This window comes from Alosa alosa, chromosome 13 (assembly GCF_017589495.1).
Source record: "Alosa alosa isolate M-15738 ecotype Scorff River chromosome 13, AALO_Geno_1.1, whole genome shotgun sequence".
Classification (NCBI taxonomy): Eukaryota; Metazoa; Chordata; class Actinopteri; order Clupeiformes; family Clupeidae; genus Alosa; species Alosa alosa.
Genome location: NC_063201.1, coordinates 22987735 through 23003236, shown reverse-complemented (window position 1 = coordinate 23003236; position 15502 = coordinate 22987735). Strand labels below are relative to the sequence as shown.

The following is a 15502-nucleotide window of genomic DNA, read 5'->3' as shown; positions in this document are numbered from 1 at the left end:
AGCTTTTCTGTGTGTTTTGCTTTTTTTATACAGTTTACAATATTGTTTGCACTGATGGCTTTTTAAGCCTTGGTTTACACTCTTGTTGTTCAAGAGCAGAGCACTGATGCCAATTCAGTTTGTGTGGTTAATTGACTATTTATTATTTTGTGTTTATTTAACCCTGTTAAGAATAAACAGGTCAGCTTCTCATTACCAACCACTGTGGATTATTCAAACTAACCTAATTAAGTTGGCTAGTTGTTCTTAAGAGTAAAACCCTTTTCAACATGTGTATAACAACAAAATAAGTAAATATCTTTAATCTTTAATACATGCTTGGATCGGCCGGTATCGGTATCGGCCGATGCTAAAAGCTACAATATCGGTATCGGATCGGAAGTGCAAAAAGCTGGATCGGGACATCCCTATAGTATTGGATAATACAGTTTTGAATGTTAAAAGTGAATAAACTCTTTTGAGAGGTGGATAAACTCTAATAAGAGGTGGGTAGGCCTAAACTCTATTTCTGAAATGTCAGAGGTGGATAAACTGTGTTTACTCACGTTTAGCCTGCACTACATCCTAATTTGCGCTCATAGGCCTATTCCCAGCTTCCTAACAGAAAGGTAATATTTGAATGTAAGCTATACAATGTAGGCTATAGATATTTTATATCATATATAGCCTACATAACCAAGGGACGGAAGTTATCCTCTGAAAGCAGGGCATCTTCATATTTAGTGTTGCGTTGGAGTTGCGTAAAGAGGTGCAGAGCGCGCACCTGTTTGCTTTTTTTGAATGGCAGTGCCCAAGATCAGATGACAATACGTGAGTTGAATAATGTAGGCTAAAATATAAAGGTAGGCCTAAAGCAAACAATAAAGGACAATGTTTAAGCCATTGGATATTATTGAAAGAAAACGATAGCAAATATGCAGAATGAATGAATAATGACCGGCCAATTAGGCTACTTTTTCAGCAAAAACATAGCCTAGCCTAAAAGAAATGTTAAGGCTACATGACATATCACGCTTATAATTTAGTCCTCTCAGTGTTTCCCACAGAATTGGATTCAATTTGTGACGGTAGCTGACTTGGACGACGACGGGGTGTTCGTGATTAACACAGTTAAAGGGGTGGACATAGGACCTCATTTCCAAGTAAGCAAGTGTGATATTTATCAGTGGAGACCGTTTTCAACACGTTTCATCCAGTCCTTCTAATTGCAGAGTTCGCAGGTGCTAGGCTAGCGCAAGTCAATGGTATGTGCTAGCCTGCCACTAAAACAGTCTTACCTACTCCAAAGGACACTTTCGAGGCAAATTCCAGACAATCGATGTAAATGTCTGTGTTGATAGAATAGTGTAAGAAATACAACTACCCTCGCATCGCGTTGCAATAGTTATACTTTGTTCCCTGAAGTTGGTAGTAGTCATTTTGCATCTCAGCGGCGGACTGATATTACCAAGGCTACTACTAGGTATCCCCATTGGAGTGCGGCTTTACTGTTTACTTTTTGGCGCAGTACTACTAACTGGAGCAAGTATAATTCCGCCGCTGCTAAGACACTAGTCCCTCAAAATGTAATGCGATCGTTGAAATGCAAGGATAGAATAATGTTAGAAATAAAACTATCAATACAGACATTTACATCGATAGTCTGGCGTTATAATTTATTTGCCTTGGGTGTACTTTGGAGTGGGTAAGACTGTTTTTAGTGGCAGGCTAGCACATACCGTTGACTTGCGCTAGCCTAGCACCTGCGAACTCTGCAATTAGAAGGACTGGATGAAACGTGTTGAAAACGGTCTCCACTGATAAATATCACACTTGCTTACTTGGAAATGAGGTCCTATGTCCAAAATCCTGAACCACCCCTTTAACGTTAAAAAGCTGCTGAATGTGTGAATGCAATTCATAACGTTTTCTACAGAGTTAAAATAAAGGTTCCTACTTCTCCTTGGGACAAGCACTTTTGAATTTTGGAAAACCCTTTTCCATTTACATCGGGATTTTGCAAACATTCAGTGTCAGAGTCAATAAAATGAGCCCTTCAACGAAATTGACAAGCAGCTGTAAGTAGGCTAAGCATGCCAAATTTGACATCCAAACAGTATTCTAACGTTAGCTTTGAGATACTGCTTGATTGCATAACTTCACTTAGTTTAGTCTCTTCAATGTAGCCTACTATGTTGTGATAAGACCTTAGCAGAGTTAACTTCAATGCAGCAGTTTTGAACAAATTTGCGCAGCATGGTCACGATGCTAAGTGGATTTAATAGCAATTTAGCCAGACGTCTTCTATGCAATGCTTCTATGTGGTAACAACAATCCTTCAACAATCGTGAATATGTTGTTAAATGCACATGCAGAGGAGGGGCAGCAGGCTACGAGAGAGAGCGGGGCGAGGTAAGGAAAGGCTGTGTGCGTAAAAAGCGCAGCCGCAGCTCAATGGCAATGCAAGGATTTGATCTTCTATTTAATTTAAATTAAATTAAATTAAAACATAGACTATTCATCTGTGGCGGCCGATTTTGATTTCATGGCGCCCCGCCACAGATTAGTCAATGTATGGGAAACACTGCCTCTGTTTTGTAGGCTAAATCAGCATATTACCCTGGGTCATATTGGAAACGTAGCCTACTGTACCATAACATACATGATTATGCTGTAGGCCTAGAGGTCTTTCCTTCATAAGCTAGGCCTACCCATTTTTTTTCTCTCTACAAAGTAGGCCTAAACATACTAAATGTTGATTATTCACATTACTGCAATTAAAAGGAATGAAAGCTAGCAGAGGACAATTGACATGGATGCATACGATCTCTTTCCAGAAAGCTTTGCTGGAAAAAACATAATTAGTTAAGCTATTCGAACTGACGCATATAGGCTAGTTAACATCAGATGGCATAGGCTAGGCCTATACAATGTTTTCAATATATAATTTGACTGCAGCCTTTAGGCCATTGATTTCATTAAAACATATGCTAATGATATTGATGAGGGGGTGTTTACAAGGCGGAGACCTGAAACCATCCGGCTGCGCACAGTTTGATGTTCATTTGTGGTTTATAATGGGCACATCTGGAAGGGTGGCGTACACACGTTTTTTTTGTGCTTAAGTTAATTTTCTCTGAATCACACGTACGATCATTTCAGAAATGATCTAAGATCAAATGAAGGAATGTTTCTACGCAACCCTTTTATAAATGAGGCCCCAGGAATAGGAGGGCCCCAAATGGGAGATTTATTATTCTCAAAATGCCAGAGGTGCAAAAAGTATTTACAGTGACTAAATAATAACATATACACATAAACACATAACAATACCATAATTTGCAATACCATAAATTCACTGGCCCAACACACAGCACAGAGAATGTTCTCTCTCTCATAGCCCAGAACATACTCAATACAAGTTCCATACTGCCCCTATAAATAGGCCAAAACCCCACCCATAGGCTATACCAACACATAATTTAATCAATTAACAATATAACACATGAGAAGTGACAAAAATACACAAAATACATTGCAACACATTCCCCGTGACAGTATCATAAGCTTTAAATGCATAAAGAAAATGTACTACTTAATAGCATTCCCGTAGCACATTATTTCCCCCCTGTGGCTCTCTTATGCAATGGTAGCCAACCGTACCCCACTACCTGAAATAGGGGAGCAGTTGCACCACTTCCTGTTTGCCAGTGGGACAGTGTGAACCCCTTCTACAGGTTGGCTACCTTTCTATCGAAATTATTGTCCACCACACACATTGTTCCACCAATACAATAAACACATACTTTTAGATGTAGCATGTTATGCGTGTCGTGATGTTAACTACACTGTTACGTTGCTGGTAGGCCTTTCCCGACAAACATTAACAAACATCTTAGCGAATGAACGACCAAACAGCACAACTACGCACATAACAAACGACATATCAACTCAGACAGCTTATTCCATATCATGTTGTAATTATGCCGGCATATGTGTGGAACAATGATGAAAAGTTGTGAATGTTGCGGGTTACGTTTGTCAGTTTATTGATGTGCATGCGTAACGTTTGTGATATCAAAGGTGTCCACCGGCATGGACTCGCGCCGTGACAGAGCCCTTTATATCTATATTAGACTGCAATGCACTTTTTACTGGTCTCCCCAAAAAACGTATAAATAAATTGGAACGCCTACAGAACTCTGCTACTAGACTTTTAACTAAGATCAAGAAGAGAGAGCACATCACCCCTGTGTTAGCTGAACTGCACTGGCTCCCTGTTTCCTGTAAAATTGATTTTAAGATTATGTTAATTACTTACAAAGCTCTGGCATATCTTATCAACCGCAAAGGCAACTTAGATCTTCCAATGCTAGTCTTTTATTTGTACCCAAAGTGCTTCACAAAAAAAGTGGAGAAGCTGCTTTTATCCATTATGCCCAAAAGCTATGGAACACCTTGCCTCTGTACATCAAACAGACGAGTTCAGTGAATATCTTTAAAAAAAGACCTGAAAACATACCTGTACATGAGAGCCTTTAGTTAACTCATTTTTTATCTTAGACTGCTTTTTCAGATTATTCTACATTCGACTGCTGCCATTAGAGCTGCAGCCAGCCAGAAGCAAATGGGCTCCCCCTATTAAGTCAGGTTCTGCTCAAGGTTTCTTCTGGGAATATGGGAGTTTTTCCTTGCCAGTGTTGCCATATGGCATGCTTGTAGGGGGTTAAGGGTTAAAGCTGCCAGTTCTACTGTTATGTTCCTTAAACGTCTGTATATAAATTCATATAATCATAACAAATACTAACAACATGCTAAGGCTAACCGCTTAAAGTCTACATCAACGGGGCCTAAGCATAAGCATTTGTTAGCCTAACCATTTGTTAGCAAAGCCTATACTACCGCAACAACTTGCTGTGTTAGTCTCAAAATGTATTATTATTATTATTATTATTATTATTATTATTATTATTATTTTCTTCTCTATTATTGTGTTAAATGTTCCAAATGTAAAGCACTTTGAGCTGCATTCTGTGTATGAAAGGTGCTATACATATAAAGCACCATCATATTGATAGTGACCTAAAACAGACATACTCTGCTCTGCCTTTTGAGTTCTCACATAAGTGGTAGTGTGGCTAGAAGACAGGGAAAAAATGTGTAACCTGTCACGTCACTCGCTCTAGTAAGCTAATAGTGATCACACTGATGGGTGCATAGAAAGTACGCTGGAGTAACTTTTTTTATCTGGAAATTCTGAGCAGTAGCCTAATGTTACACTTTTGCCCATACCATGCCATGAAAGCAATCTATTTAATGTGCATTCCGACTGGAATCACAAGCTTTTGCTGTTATAGTAGGCCAAGGCCTTTGTGCTACTCCCAAGTGTTTGCACAAAAAAAGTTTTGTATGCTGATAAATTCATTGCTGTAGCCTACATGGGCATAGTATAGCCTCATTTGCGATCTCTAAATGTAGCCAAATGTGTGACTGCTTTTCATAGAAAATACAATAGTTTTCTTGAAACACCATGGCATATCTGATTTAGATTTTCTCCATGTTGACACTGTAGCAGGTGCACTTTCACAGCTGTGGCACTTCCAACTTTGCTACTGTTTTGTTCATGGTACCTGATGGAACACTTTTAGTAGCTGCTTTCAGACCTGGGTGTAAGTCCGCATGTTCTGCGAATGTCAATCGGTTGGGCCATATATCTGAACAACATAACCAGACATTTGGAACTCCAAACTTAGCATCAGGCATTTTTTTAAGATATGAATAGTAGTGATCGAATAAGTGTGGGATAATTTTAATTGACCACATAAAAATGATCAATATACATATATCAATGTACCATCAAAATTAATTTGATGATGATGCCAAAAGTAGTTGCCTGATAAAAATGTAAATACTTGTAATATACTGCATAGGGTTGCTTTAAAGCATTTTCTTACACTTTCTTACTACCTTTTATTGTTATTGTACGTTTTATTGTATGTTTTCATTAAACCTAATTGTTTATGATATCATGATTCAATTTCTGCTATGATGGTATAAGTTGCATGTCCTCATCTTCTCAGGCATGTACCTCATTGTGATCACAAAGAAGAAAAAGGTGGGGGATCTGCTTGGGCACTTGGTTTGGAAGGCTGTGGAATTTGATGTCATCTCGTACAAAAAGACAGTCCTTCACCTCACCGATAATCAGGTGCGACCGCTGTCATTGTTTTCCAGAAAGCCTTGTGGTACATCTGAGATGAGGAAAAAATCTAACCAAGTGTTATTCATCTTATATTAAGATTAACAAAAATCTTGTTGATATTGTTTTTAGTATAAAGACACTTACCTAGCGCTCTCTCATAAGATAATTTTGACTTAATTTATTAAGAGTTTGACTTATTTAAAGTAATCTTATCAAAAGACACTGGCATCCAAACTGGCTTGTTTTCATGATGAGACGTCTTAAAATAAGTCAAACTCTTATTAAATTAAGTTAGTTGATTTTGCGAAAAGTGTTAGGTAACCAACTTCATTTTTTGATCTTAAAGTAGTTTTTGCAATGCACATATGGGTTGAGGGGTGTGTCAATGTGTTTGTGTGTAATTGGAAGGGCTTAAATATGGACTTAGGATGCTTGAACTGGGATTGTCTGCAGTGCTTGTCCATGTCCATGTTCAGGTACAGGCTGAATTTGCTCAGTTTCTTGCTGCTTCAGCAGGGTCCGGGAAACTGCTAGATTAAAATGAAGTAGATAAAGTTACTGTCTTAAAGCAGGTTTATAGAGTGATGAGTAATATGTTGCTGCAAAACAAAAAGGTAACCGGTGCAGTTTGCTGCTTTTCATCTAGTGGTACCATGTAGTACTGTGATGGTGCTATTTACATATGACTAACTTACCTAACTAGCAGGCAGGTAAATGGCATTTGTTTTCATGACATTGTGAACATTTTTGACTGATAGTGTAGGCCTAAGGTTACACTGGTGTTCTAAAAAAGATGACAGTCCTCTGACTAAAATGCTGCGTGTTTTCTGTCAGTGACAGACAAACGTCACCAATATCATGCTGAGCTAAATAGCCTACTGCAACTGCGATTTGAAAAAAACGATAGTGTTGCAAGGTAGCCTATAACAATGAAAACCGTTATTTAAGTTAGCATTTGACATTTCGCTTTGGCAGTTCTAAGGCTAGGGGTGTCCAAACTGCGGCCCGCCACGCACTTTAATCCGGCCCGCCGAGCATTTATTCGTTTATCATAGATCTGGCCCGCCACGCACTTTAATCCGGCCTGCCGAGCATTTAATTAGGTTATCATAGGCCGCTCGCTTTTTTTTCCAGCAATAGACGACATTGTGGTTAACTTCAGGCTACTGCTTTACACTCTTTTTAAAGAATGTTTACAATGTCAAAACAGCTTGTTGCAGCACATCTAACTACAGTTTGCTACTTCATTTAATTGGAAATGCATTTGAGTGTGCACAAGAGGGTGAGAGTGCGGCAGGAGAGTAGCCTTATCTGACAGCTTTGTGGTAATTTCCCACGCTACTTATTGTTTTCACTGATCTGTGGCCATGACATCACACCAAACTGACATTGAAATTAAAGACACGTGAAAATAGATTATTGACAGAATGTTTTACAACCCTGTCCGTCAAAACGATGGACAATGAGAACGTCTAGTGCAACTTCAAACGAGCCAAAAGCGCAATCTCTGAAAATGAGTGTTGTGTGAAACAGCAGATAATTAATGTTAATAAAATGGTGTTTAATAAATTGTTCAGAACTGACATGGTGGACCAGAACGAGTTAATTAAGTGATGCAAGTTACTGATTATTATGCTGTTTATTATGTAGAATAGGAAAAAACAAGAACTTGAATTTGGGACACTGGTGTTTAAGTCCAGGACAGTGCCAAGTAGAATTCGGGACAGCTGCGGGACACTGAGAAAAAAAGTTGATTTTGAGCCCTGGTGGTTGGGGCATCATATTCCATTTTCATCATAGTCCATTATATTTTAACTGAGTGACTTGCTGTGACAAGAATTTTGCCATTCAGCCACTGTTGAAAATCCGCCATGAATGGCCTGTCTTCACAACATGTTGCACTACATGCTATAAACCCAGTTTTATTTTTTTATTCATGTTGTCAGTGTCCCCATGGCACCACTTGCATTTCTGTGCAGCGTAGTGGATAGAACCTCTGCCTGCTAAGAGTAGAAGACAGAGCTTGACTCACAGCAGCACACAGACGTCTGGCGCAGTAGTGAAACGAGGATGTGCCAAACAAAGATTCTCTCTGAAGACAAAGATTTTCCTGTGTGCCTAAGCTCCTTCTGACCTGCTCACATTCCTCTTCCGTCAGGCTTCTGTCAAGCACTCACTCACTGTTGCATTGTTTTGTGCTCAAGTAACATGAAATATTTGTGACTAAGTTATTCTTATAGCTTTAGCAGCAGGTTTACATTTGTGTTTCTCTTTGTAATGTAGATATGATCTAGCCTGACGTTGTCATACTCATTCTAGTCAGAATATGAGTCTGATACTGCTCCATTGGGATGTAGTTATGGGGCGTGTTTCAACCGATACAGGGGGGGAATGCCTCTGCACTCAATTGGATAGACCTAACCAATCAGAGCAACGAAATAGCTTACCGTGAGATGTAGGAAGAACACACAAATCATCCTTCTTCTCCACAAATACCTTAACATTGTTTTCTGGTCTTTTGTAAAAGTTATTGTGCCGTCAATATCTCCTACAACACTCGTTAGCGAAATCTAAGAGATATGTAGCAGGGTAGGCTATTAGGAAAAACTGATATTTCCCCTTCGTTTTTAAAAATAATTTCGTCAAACACCGATATGCTACAAACATGTTATAATAGCTGGGGAAGGCTGTCGCAAATCCCTCGAACTGGTGGTCAATCAGAGATTTCAAACGAACAAGGGAACAACATGTCACAATGCAACTCGCTGTTTTCCCTTGAAAAATGAAAGTGAAACCATGAGTTTTCCCACATCTCAACTTTGGCCAAAGTTTTCAGAAATAATCGTTTTCAGTGATAACCTCATTGAAATAATATGCATTTTTCCATATGGGGTCTTAAAAGCCATCTGCCTCCTTTTAGCCACAGTGTTTTTGTTGCAAACAAAATCAACCTAAGTGTGCTCAGATGATGTGATAGACGAGGGGCTGTTGCTCACCTGTCCATCATCGTAAAGCCCGATTTGATTGGTCTGAACAGCTCTGGTTCGAGCATAGTCGCTCCACAACGGAGCAATGCCAGACCGAACTTCCCGACCTCAAATGTTGTGGGCGGGGCTAGATATGATCATGAGGTCCCTTTGCAATACCATACTCGAAAAATGCAGATCATCGATCATATTTCAGGCCATGTCATAGTCTGCAAGAATTGGATATTTCTCAGTTTGGACAAAAGTAATAGGGATTGTCAAAAAATTGCTAATTGTGAAGGAGCTATAAGCTTAGTGCAATTGGCTACTGATTCTGCACCACATTTGGGTCCAAGTGCCCACAGGGAGCTGGGCTGGAATCTGACCTGCGGTCATATACTGATTTCCACCTCATCTTTCTCTTTCATTTGCTTCCTGTCACTCTTCACTGCCCTAGCTGAATAAAGGCAAAAAGGGAAAAAAACTAATGCTGTAAGCAGTCAATCCACTCAAGGTGTCCTGTGAGAAGACTGAGGTTCCCGGCTTCAGAAAGTAAAAGTCCTGCCATGTATTCCACTGCCTGTCCACTTAATACAGGTGTTTCTTAGCTGAGCTACAGTGGGCATTACTTTGAAATGGCCACTTCAGTCGCGCATTACGCGGTGTGAAGCTGCGTGAAACTTTAGTACCAGTTTCAGCCACTGTGCGTCGCTCTGCCACTGTACATCGCTCTGTCAGTAGTATGCCTGCCGCCCCCTCTGAAAAAGCAGGAGGCTACCTTTAAACATCATTGTTGCTGAGAGGAATCCCAGCCTACGAATTCAATAACAAAATAAATCATGCATAATTAAACATTACCTCGATTTAGGCTACTTGGGTAGCCAATGGTATAAGGCTTGGCTACACAGTGGTACTGGTGCCGCTCCACAAAACGAAAAAATATCTTAATTTGCTGTCTACGTTATTGTCAGTGTTGGGGTAACGTGTTACAAAGTACAATTCGTTACAGTTACTGAATAACGCGTTACTCTTGATATCTCTAATATATTGACTTATTGTTTCCATAGGCATGCTTGCTTATTGAAAATATAGATTACCCTAGAAACATTATTTTATGGTAGAGATATGCGCGGGACAGAGCACGCATTCTCTCCTTGCACCGTTCTCCCTCAAACAGGTTGGCTTCAGCACGCACCTCCCCTACGCAAATCAAAACAGTGTCTTGTGCAAGAACTGTTCATGCAGACTACAACTGGCGCGGTGTAGCCTACACAACTTTGTTCAGAATTGATGCAAGTTAACTTTGCAAAGTTAGCGTTATAGCCTACTTATCACAACGTTGTCAATCGCAAACGCTAATTTATTCTAACGTCTCTCGACGGAACTACCTGTTTAATTTGCGGAGGACGAAAGCACCTTTTCGATAATTGAGCCAATAACTGTTCAGAACTAATCTGTAGCCTAGGGTAGTCTTCTGCAGAAAACAATGTTGTTGGCGATTTAATACTATCTAGCGACGTTTTTAACAGGCTACGCATAATAGAGGCTTAGACAACTATGACCCGTTTTGGTTTAAGTAAATTAATTTGCCCTACTTCTTGACTGCAATGTAGTCAATTGACTGCTTGACAGGTTATTTTTATTTTTCTGTACAATAAACAAATACATCTGCTTTATGCCGCAGAATTACGCACTTGGCCAGCCTACAGAACGGGCACATTTTGGAGAGAATAGAGAATACCCACGCAAGAATCTGTAGACTATTTGTGGCGGGTTACCAGCAAACAATGTTTAATGCATTAACTCAAGACTGTCTGTGGGTCTGTAGGTCTGTGAGTTAGGAGTCCTCTCGACGACTTTTAAGCTGTCACAGAGGTGGGAAGGTGTGATTTGTTGGGCAGGGCCGGATGAACAATTCATAGACCCCTAGGGACAAATGTCTGATGGGCCCCCCCTGCCCCCCAGCCAACGTGAATCGGGCGGTCAGTTAATAGGCCTAAATCGTGAAGATTTTTCTTGCCATCTAAGGCACGAGCGCATCTGTGAGGCCAAGCCTCACCAAGTAGCCCATTTGTTTACAACTAACATTACATTTAATTAAACTGCTTATAGGCTATGACGAAATAGTTTTTTAACATTTTGAATATCAGTGTCGGGTGAATTAGGAAATGTTCTCAAAGTAGCCTTATGGCTGAAAGCTGCTTGGGCTCCCCCCCTGTCAAGCAATATAACCATACAAATGCACGGCCTGCACTCATTGTTTCAAAAGGAGTAATTTCGGCTTTGTCGGAACTGGCCATTGTAGGCTACGTAAAAATAAACTTCCAAAACTAACGAAAAATATTTATCTTCTTTCAGTTAATTCAAAAGTTTCCAAAAAGTTAAAAACAGATCACGTGACGCGCATCATTGACATAATGCGCAAATAATATAGCCTAGATATTCCAATATATTTGAATACATGTGTTTATTTTAGAGGGAAAATTCGAAAGTCATTTTTGAGCAATTTTGACAGCCCTAGTCCACTGTAGGCTATGCCAATCGGTTATTACTGTAGCACCTTCCACCTAGCCACGGTGAGTGGGGGTTGTTATTAGGTTGGATTTTGTAGTTAGGCTACTGCAAATGTAACACCCTCGTTTCTATGAAACTGGAAACAACTGAACCAGGAGACTTTGTCACAAGACAAAACAGATGTCTCAAAGCCCATTAGATTAACGTGAGCCTGTGGTTTAGATTTGTAAGACAAATATTTGGTTAGACTAGGCTAGCTAACTTTACACTGACACAACGTAACAATGCTCTGAAGTCGCGGTCAACATGAAATCCAAAACTTTTTGATCACCAAGTTGAAATTTCCAGCTCAACCACAAATAATTCCGATTCTTTTTAATATCATCCAATAACTAATTCAATGTTGATTTAGGCCTATAGGCCTAACTCGGCCTACTTAGCAACACCATTGAACACCACTTAAAAGTTCAAGGAAGAGTTGCCATTGCTGCTGCTGTGCCGAAGAGATGTGGACGGCACGGCAGGGCATTCCCAATGAAAATAAATTAACGCAACACAACACAGACCCCGCTTCTCTCGCGGCAGTCACTGAAATGAACGCAACACAGAACCCGCTTCTCTCGCGGCAGTCACTGACAGTAGCCTAGAATAAATGCATAGGGAAAAACACTTCCCCATGACAAAGACATCGTAAAACACTGAAAGTTAATATTTTGTCACTAGCAATATACATCTGTACTTTGTCAAATACAGTTGCATAGCTCTGAACAAAACTGTTCAAGAGTTATTTAAGGAGAAGTTGAACGTGTGTTTTGTTTCATTCGTCCCTCCTGGCTGGAACAAATGAAACAGCATGGGGGACGAATGAAACATCCTACAGCTTAAATTATGTAAACTTCCCATGACTTCAATATTTGACAACATATCCTGAATGGTACTTCAAGTATGTGTTATTTTAGATAGATTGCTCCTGGGCTATATGTCTTGGTTCATGTCTGTTAACAACTCGTTGCCGTCAAGCGTGTATCTCGCGGTTGCATCCATTACAAACAAACATGCAATGTGAACGTCTGGGATTGGGGAGAGCACTAAATGCTCTACTGAATAAGCACAAAGTCAAACCTTTAAATGAAAAACACTCTTTAATCAAAAAAATAAACCGCTAATGAAGTAAACTTGTGACCATCAAAAATCGTTTATAGCCTGTAACTCCGTGATAACAGGATGTAACAGGAAGGCATTTAGCTGAGCAACGGAGGTTAATATGCTCTATATTTTGTCCAAATGATGTCTGTCTATCATTGTTGCACTCGGAGAAAACCGGAATGTTTCATTCGTCCTGCATTTCTTCTACGGCTGCAAACAGGATTCACTTGCAGTTAACCAAATATTTCTTTATTAGGGCAGGGCAGGCATATTTCTGGCTATTAAATTATTTCTAAACCAGTCTGCTAAAGTCTGTAGTGAAGTCTGTGTAGGGTTTTCCAGGCTCCATTTCTTTTTACGAGACACCCTGCTCACAAGAGACATCTGCCGGTTGTTGCAGCGTCACTGGAAAAATACAAATTAAAGTCGCCTCATCCCATGTGATGGTACGTGCGGACCGCGAGGGAAACTGGCCTATTTGAAGTAATGCCCACTGTACCTGGCTGAAGAGTGTTAAATTAAGTAGGATCAGTTAATGATTGGTTGAAACAAATTTTTCGTAGGATTTTTTTACTTTCCGAAGCCAGGTTGTTGGGTCATTCCGTGTCAAATCACCCAGTGGCTGGCAGGTCACCCTCTCCCAAAAAATCTGAAAAATAAATGTTTGAAAAAAAATGAAAAGGTGTTTGTAGACCAAACCTATGCATAAATCTTAAATAGTATATCTGTATCACTAATGGTTCCAAAACTACAGCCCTTTGAAGTTTCAAGTCATTTTAAGCATCGTGGTGAACAATCCTTTTTGTTCAACTTCCAACATTATTGGCTCTTTTGGTATTTCACACACATTAGTGAAACTATGTGAATAGAAGTACATTTTCCTGTTGAATTAAACAATCAAAATCAGGTGTATCTTGTGTAATTCCCCCTCTGCAAAGCTCTGAAAATGGCTATAAATTCATTATGTGAAAAAACATCACCACCTTTGAGGGCTTGTCATTCAAAAAGTATGTGACACAAATTCATCAGATTTTTTTCCCACTCATGTATGGATTATAAGGTCATGTCCATGCATTAACTTTGGTTGTTAACATTATCATATTGTCAGAGCATTTTTATTAAATTGGGCTTGATTTTCAAAAAGCCCGTTTTCATCTTCTCATTTCACCACGTGGACAGTTAACAGGATTTTTTAAAATTTTACCATATATCATTCTGTATGTGAGGATCATCTGCCCAAGTTTCTTCATTGAGAAGATTTTTTACAAATATTGTCTATAAATCCACTGAATTTGTTCTTTATCTGCAGTACCACTTTGCACCACATGTGGTGCTCTTTTAATACAATGGAAGTCAATGGAAGAGTAAGAGAGTCACTTGTTTGCGGCACATACCCAATCTAAACACACAGTTTATGGTTCATATGGTTCAAGTAAAAAGGGGTTTCTAAAATTCAGTGCATTGTCAGATGCAGAAAAATCAATACTAAAGATTTATCATCTTTTTACAAATGCCTCTTGGATCCACGAGTCCTCAAACCTTGTTATGAATACTTGTGATGGAAACACACATGGTCATCTTCATCAAGTGAAATACCTTGATGAACTGAATTTTAGAAACCCATTGTTTCTTGAATATGTTCCAACTTCTTTCCCAGATCACATGGAGACAAAGCACTAATCTCCATCTTGATGCTCTTTGTCTATGTATCACAGAGGACTGCATCCCATACATATGACGATGAATATAGACTTTGCCTAACCAGCTGGCTAGAAATTATTAAAGTACTCACATAGGCACTGATAGGTTGAAGCTGGTGTAGAAAACTCATTACAAAGATGGTAATTATGCTAAATCCTCTTGCTGCATGTATGATGACCAGTCAGTCTTATGTGTGTATAATTGACTTGATCAGTTTATTTTCTCTAAATAAGATTTATGTATGAGTAGTATGTTGTTCATGTTGCAATAATTATTTGGACCAATTCAACTATGAACCATAAACTGTGTGTTTAGATTGGATATGTGCAGCAAACAAGTGACTCTCTTACTCTTCCATTGACTTCCATTGTATTAAAAGAGCACCACATGTGGTGCAAAGTGGTACTGCAGATCCAGTACAAATTCAGTGGATTTATACACAATATTTTAAAAAAATCTTATCTAATGAAGAAACTCAGCAACAAGCCCAAATTTTGGGCAGATTATCCTCACATACAGAATGATATATGGTAAAATTAAAAAAAAATCCTGTTAACTGTCCACGTGGTGAAATGAGAAGATGAAAACAGGCTTTTTGAAAATCAAGCCCAATTTTAAAAAAATGCTCTGAAAATATGAAAATGATAACAACCAAAGTTAATGCATGGACAGGACCTTATAATACATATATGTGTAGGAAAAAAATCTGATGAATTTGTGTCACATACTTGTTGAATGAGAAGCCCTCAAAGGTGATGATGTCTTTTCACATTATGAATTTATAGCCATTTTCAGAGCTTTGCAGAGGGGAAAGTATACAAGATATGTCTGATCCAATTGGATTTTTTAATTCAACAGGAAAATTTACTTCTATTCATATAGTTTCACTAATGTGTGTGAAATACCAAAAGAGCCAATAATGCTGGAAGTTGAACAAAAAGGATTGTTCGCCACAATGCTTAAAATGACTTGAAGTTTCAAAGGGCTGTAGTTT

General features: G+C 39.1%; 1 protein-coding gene across 1 annotated transcript in view; it reads left to right on the top strand.

The window, feature by feature from the left end:
• The window catches only part of sacm1lb (SAC1 like phosphatidylinositide phosphatase b), a 38616-nt gene that overhangs the window by 4180 nt on the left and 18934 nt on the right, over positions 1 to 15502 (top strand). Inside the window, exon 4 of the mRNA XM_048260798.1 lies at positions 6060 to 6187. Coding sequence (XP_048116755.1) covers positions 6060 to 6187 — 128 coding nt within the window. The remainder of the gene's footprint in view (positions 1 to 6059; positions 6188 to 15502) is intronic.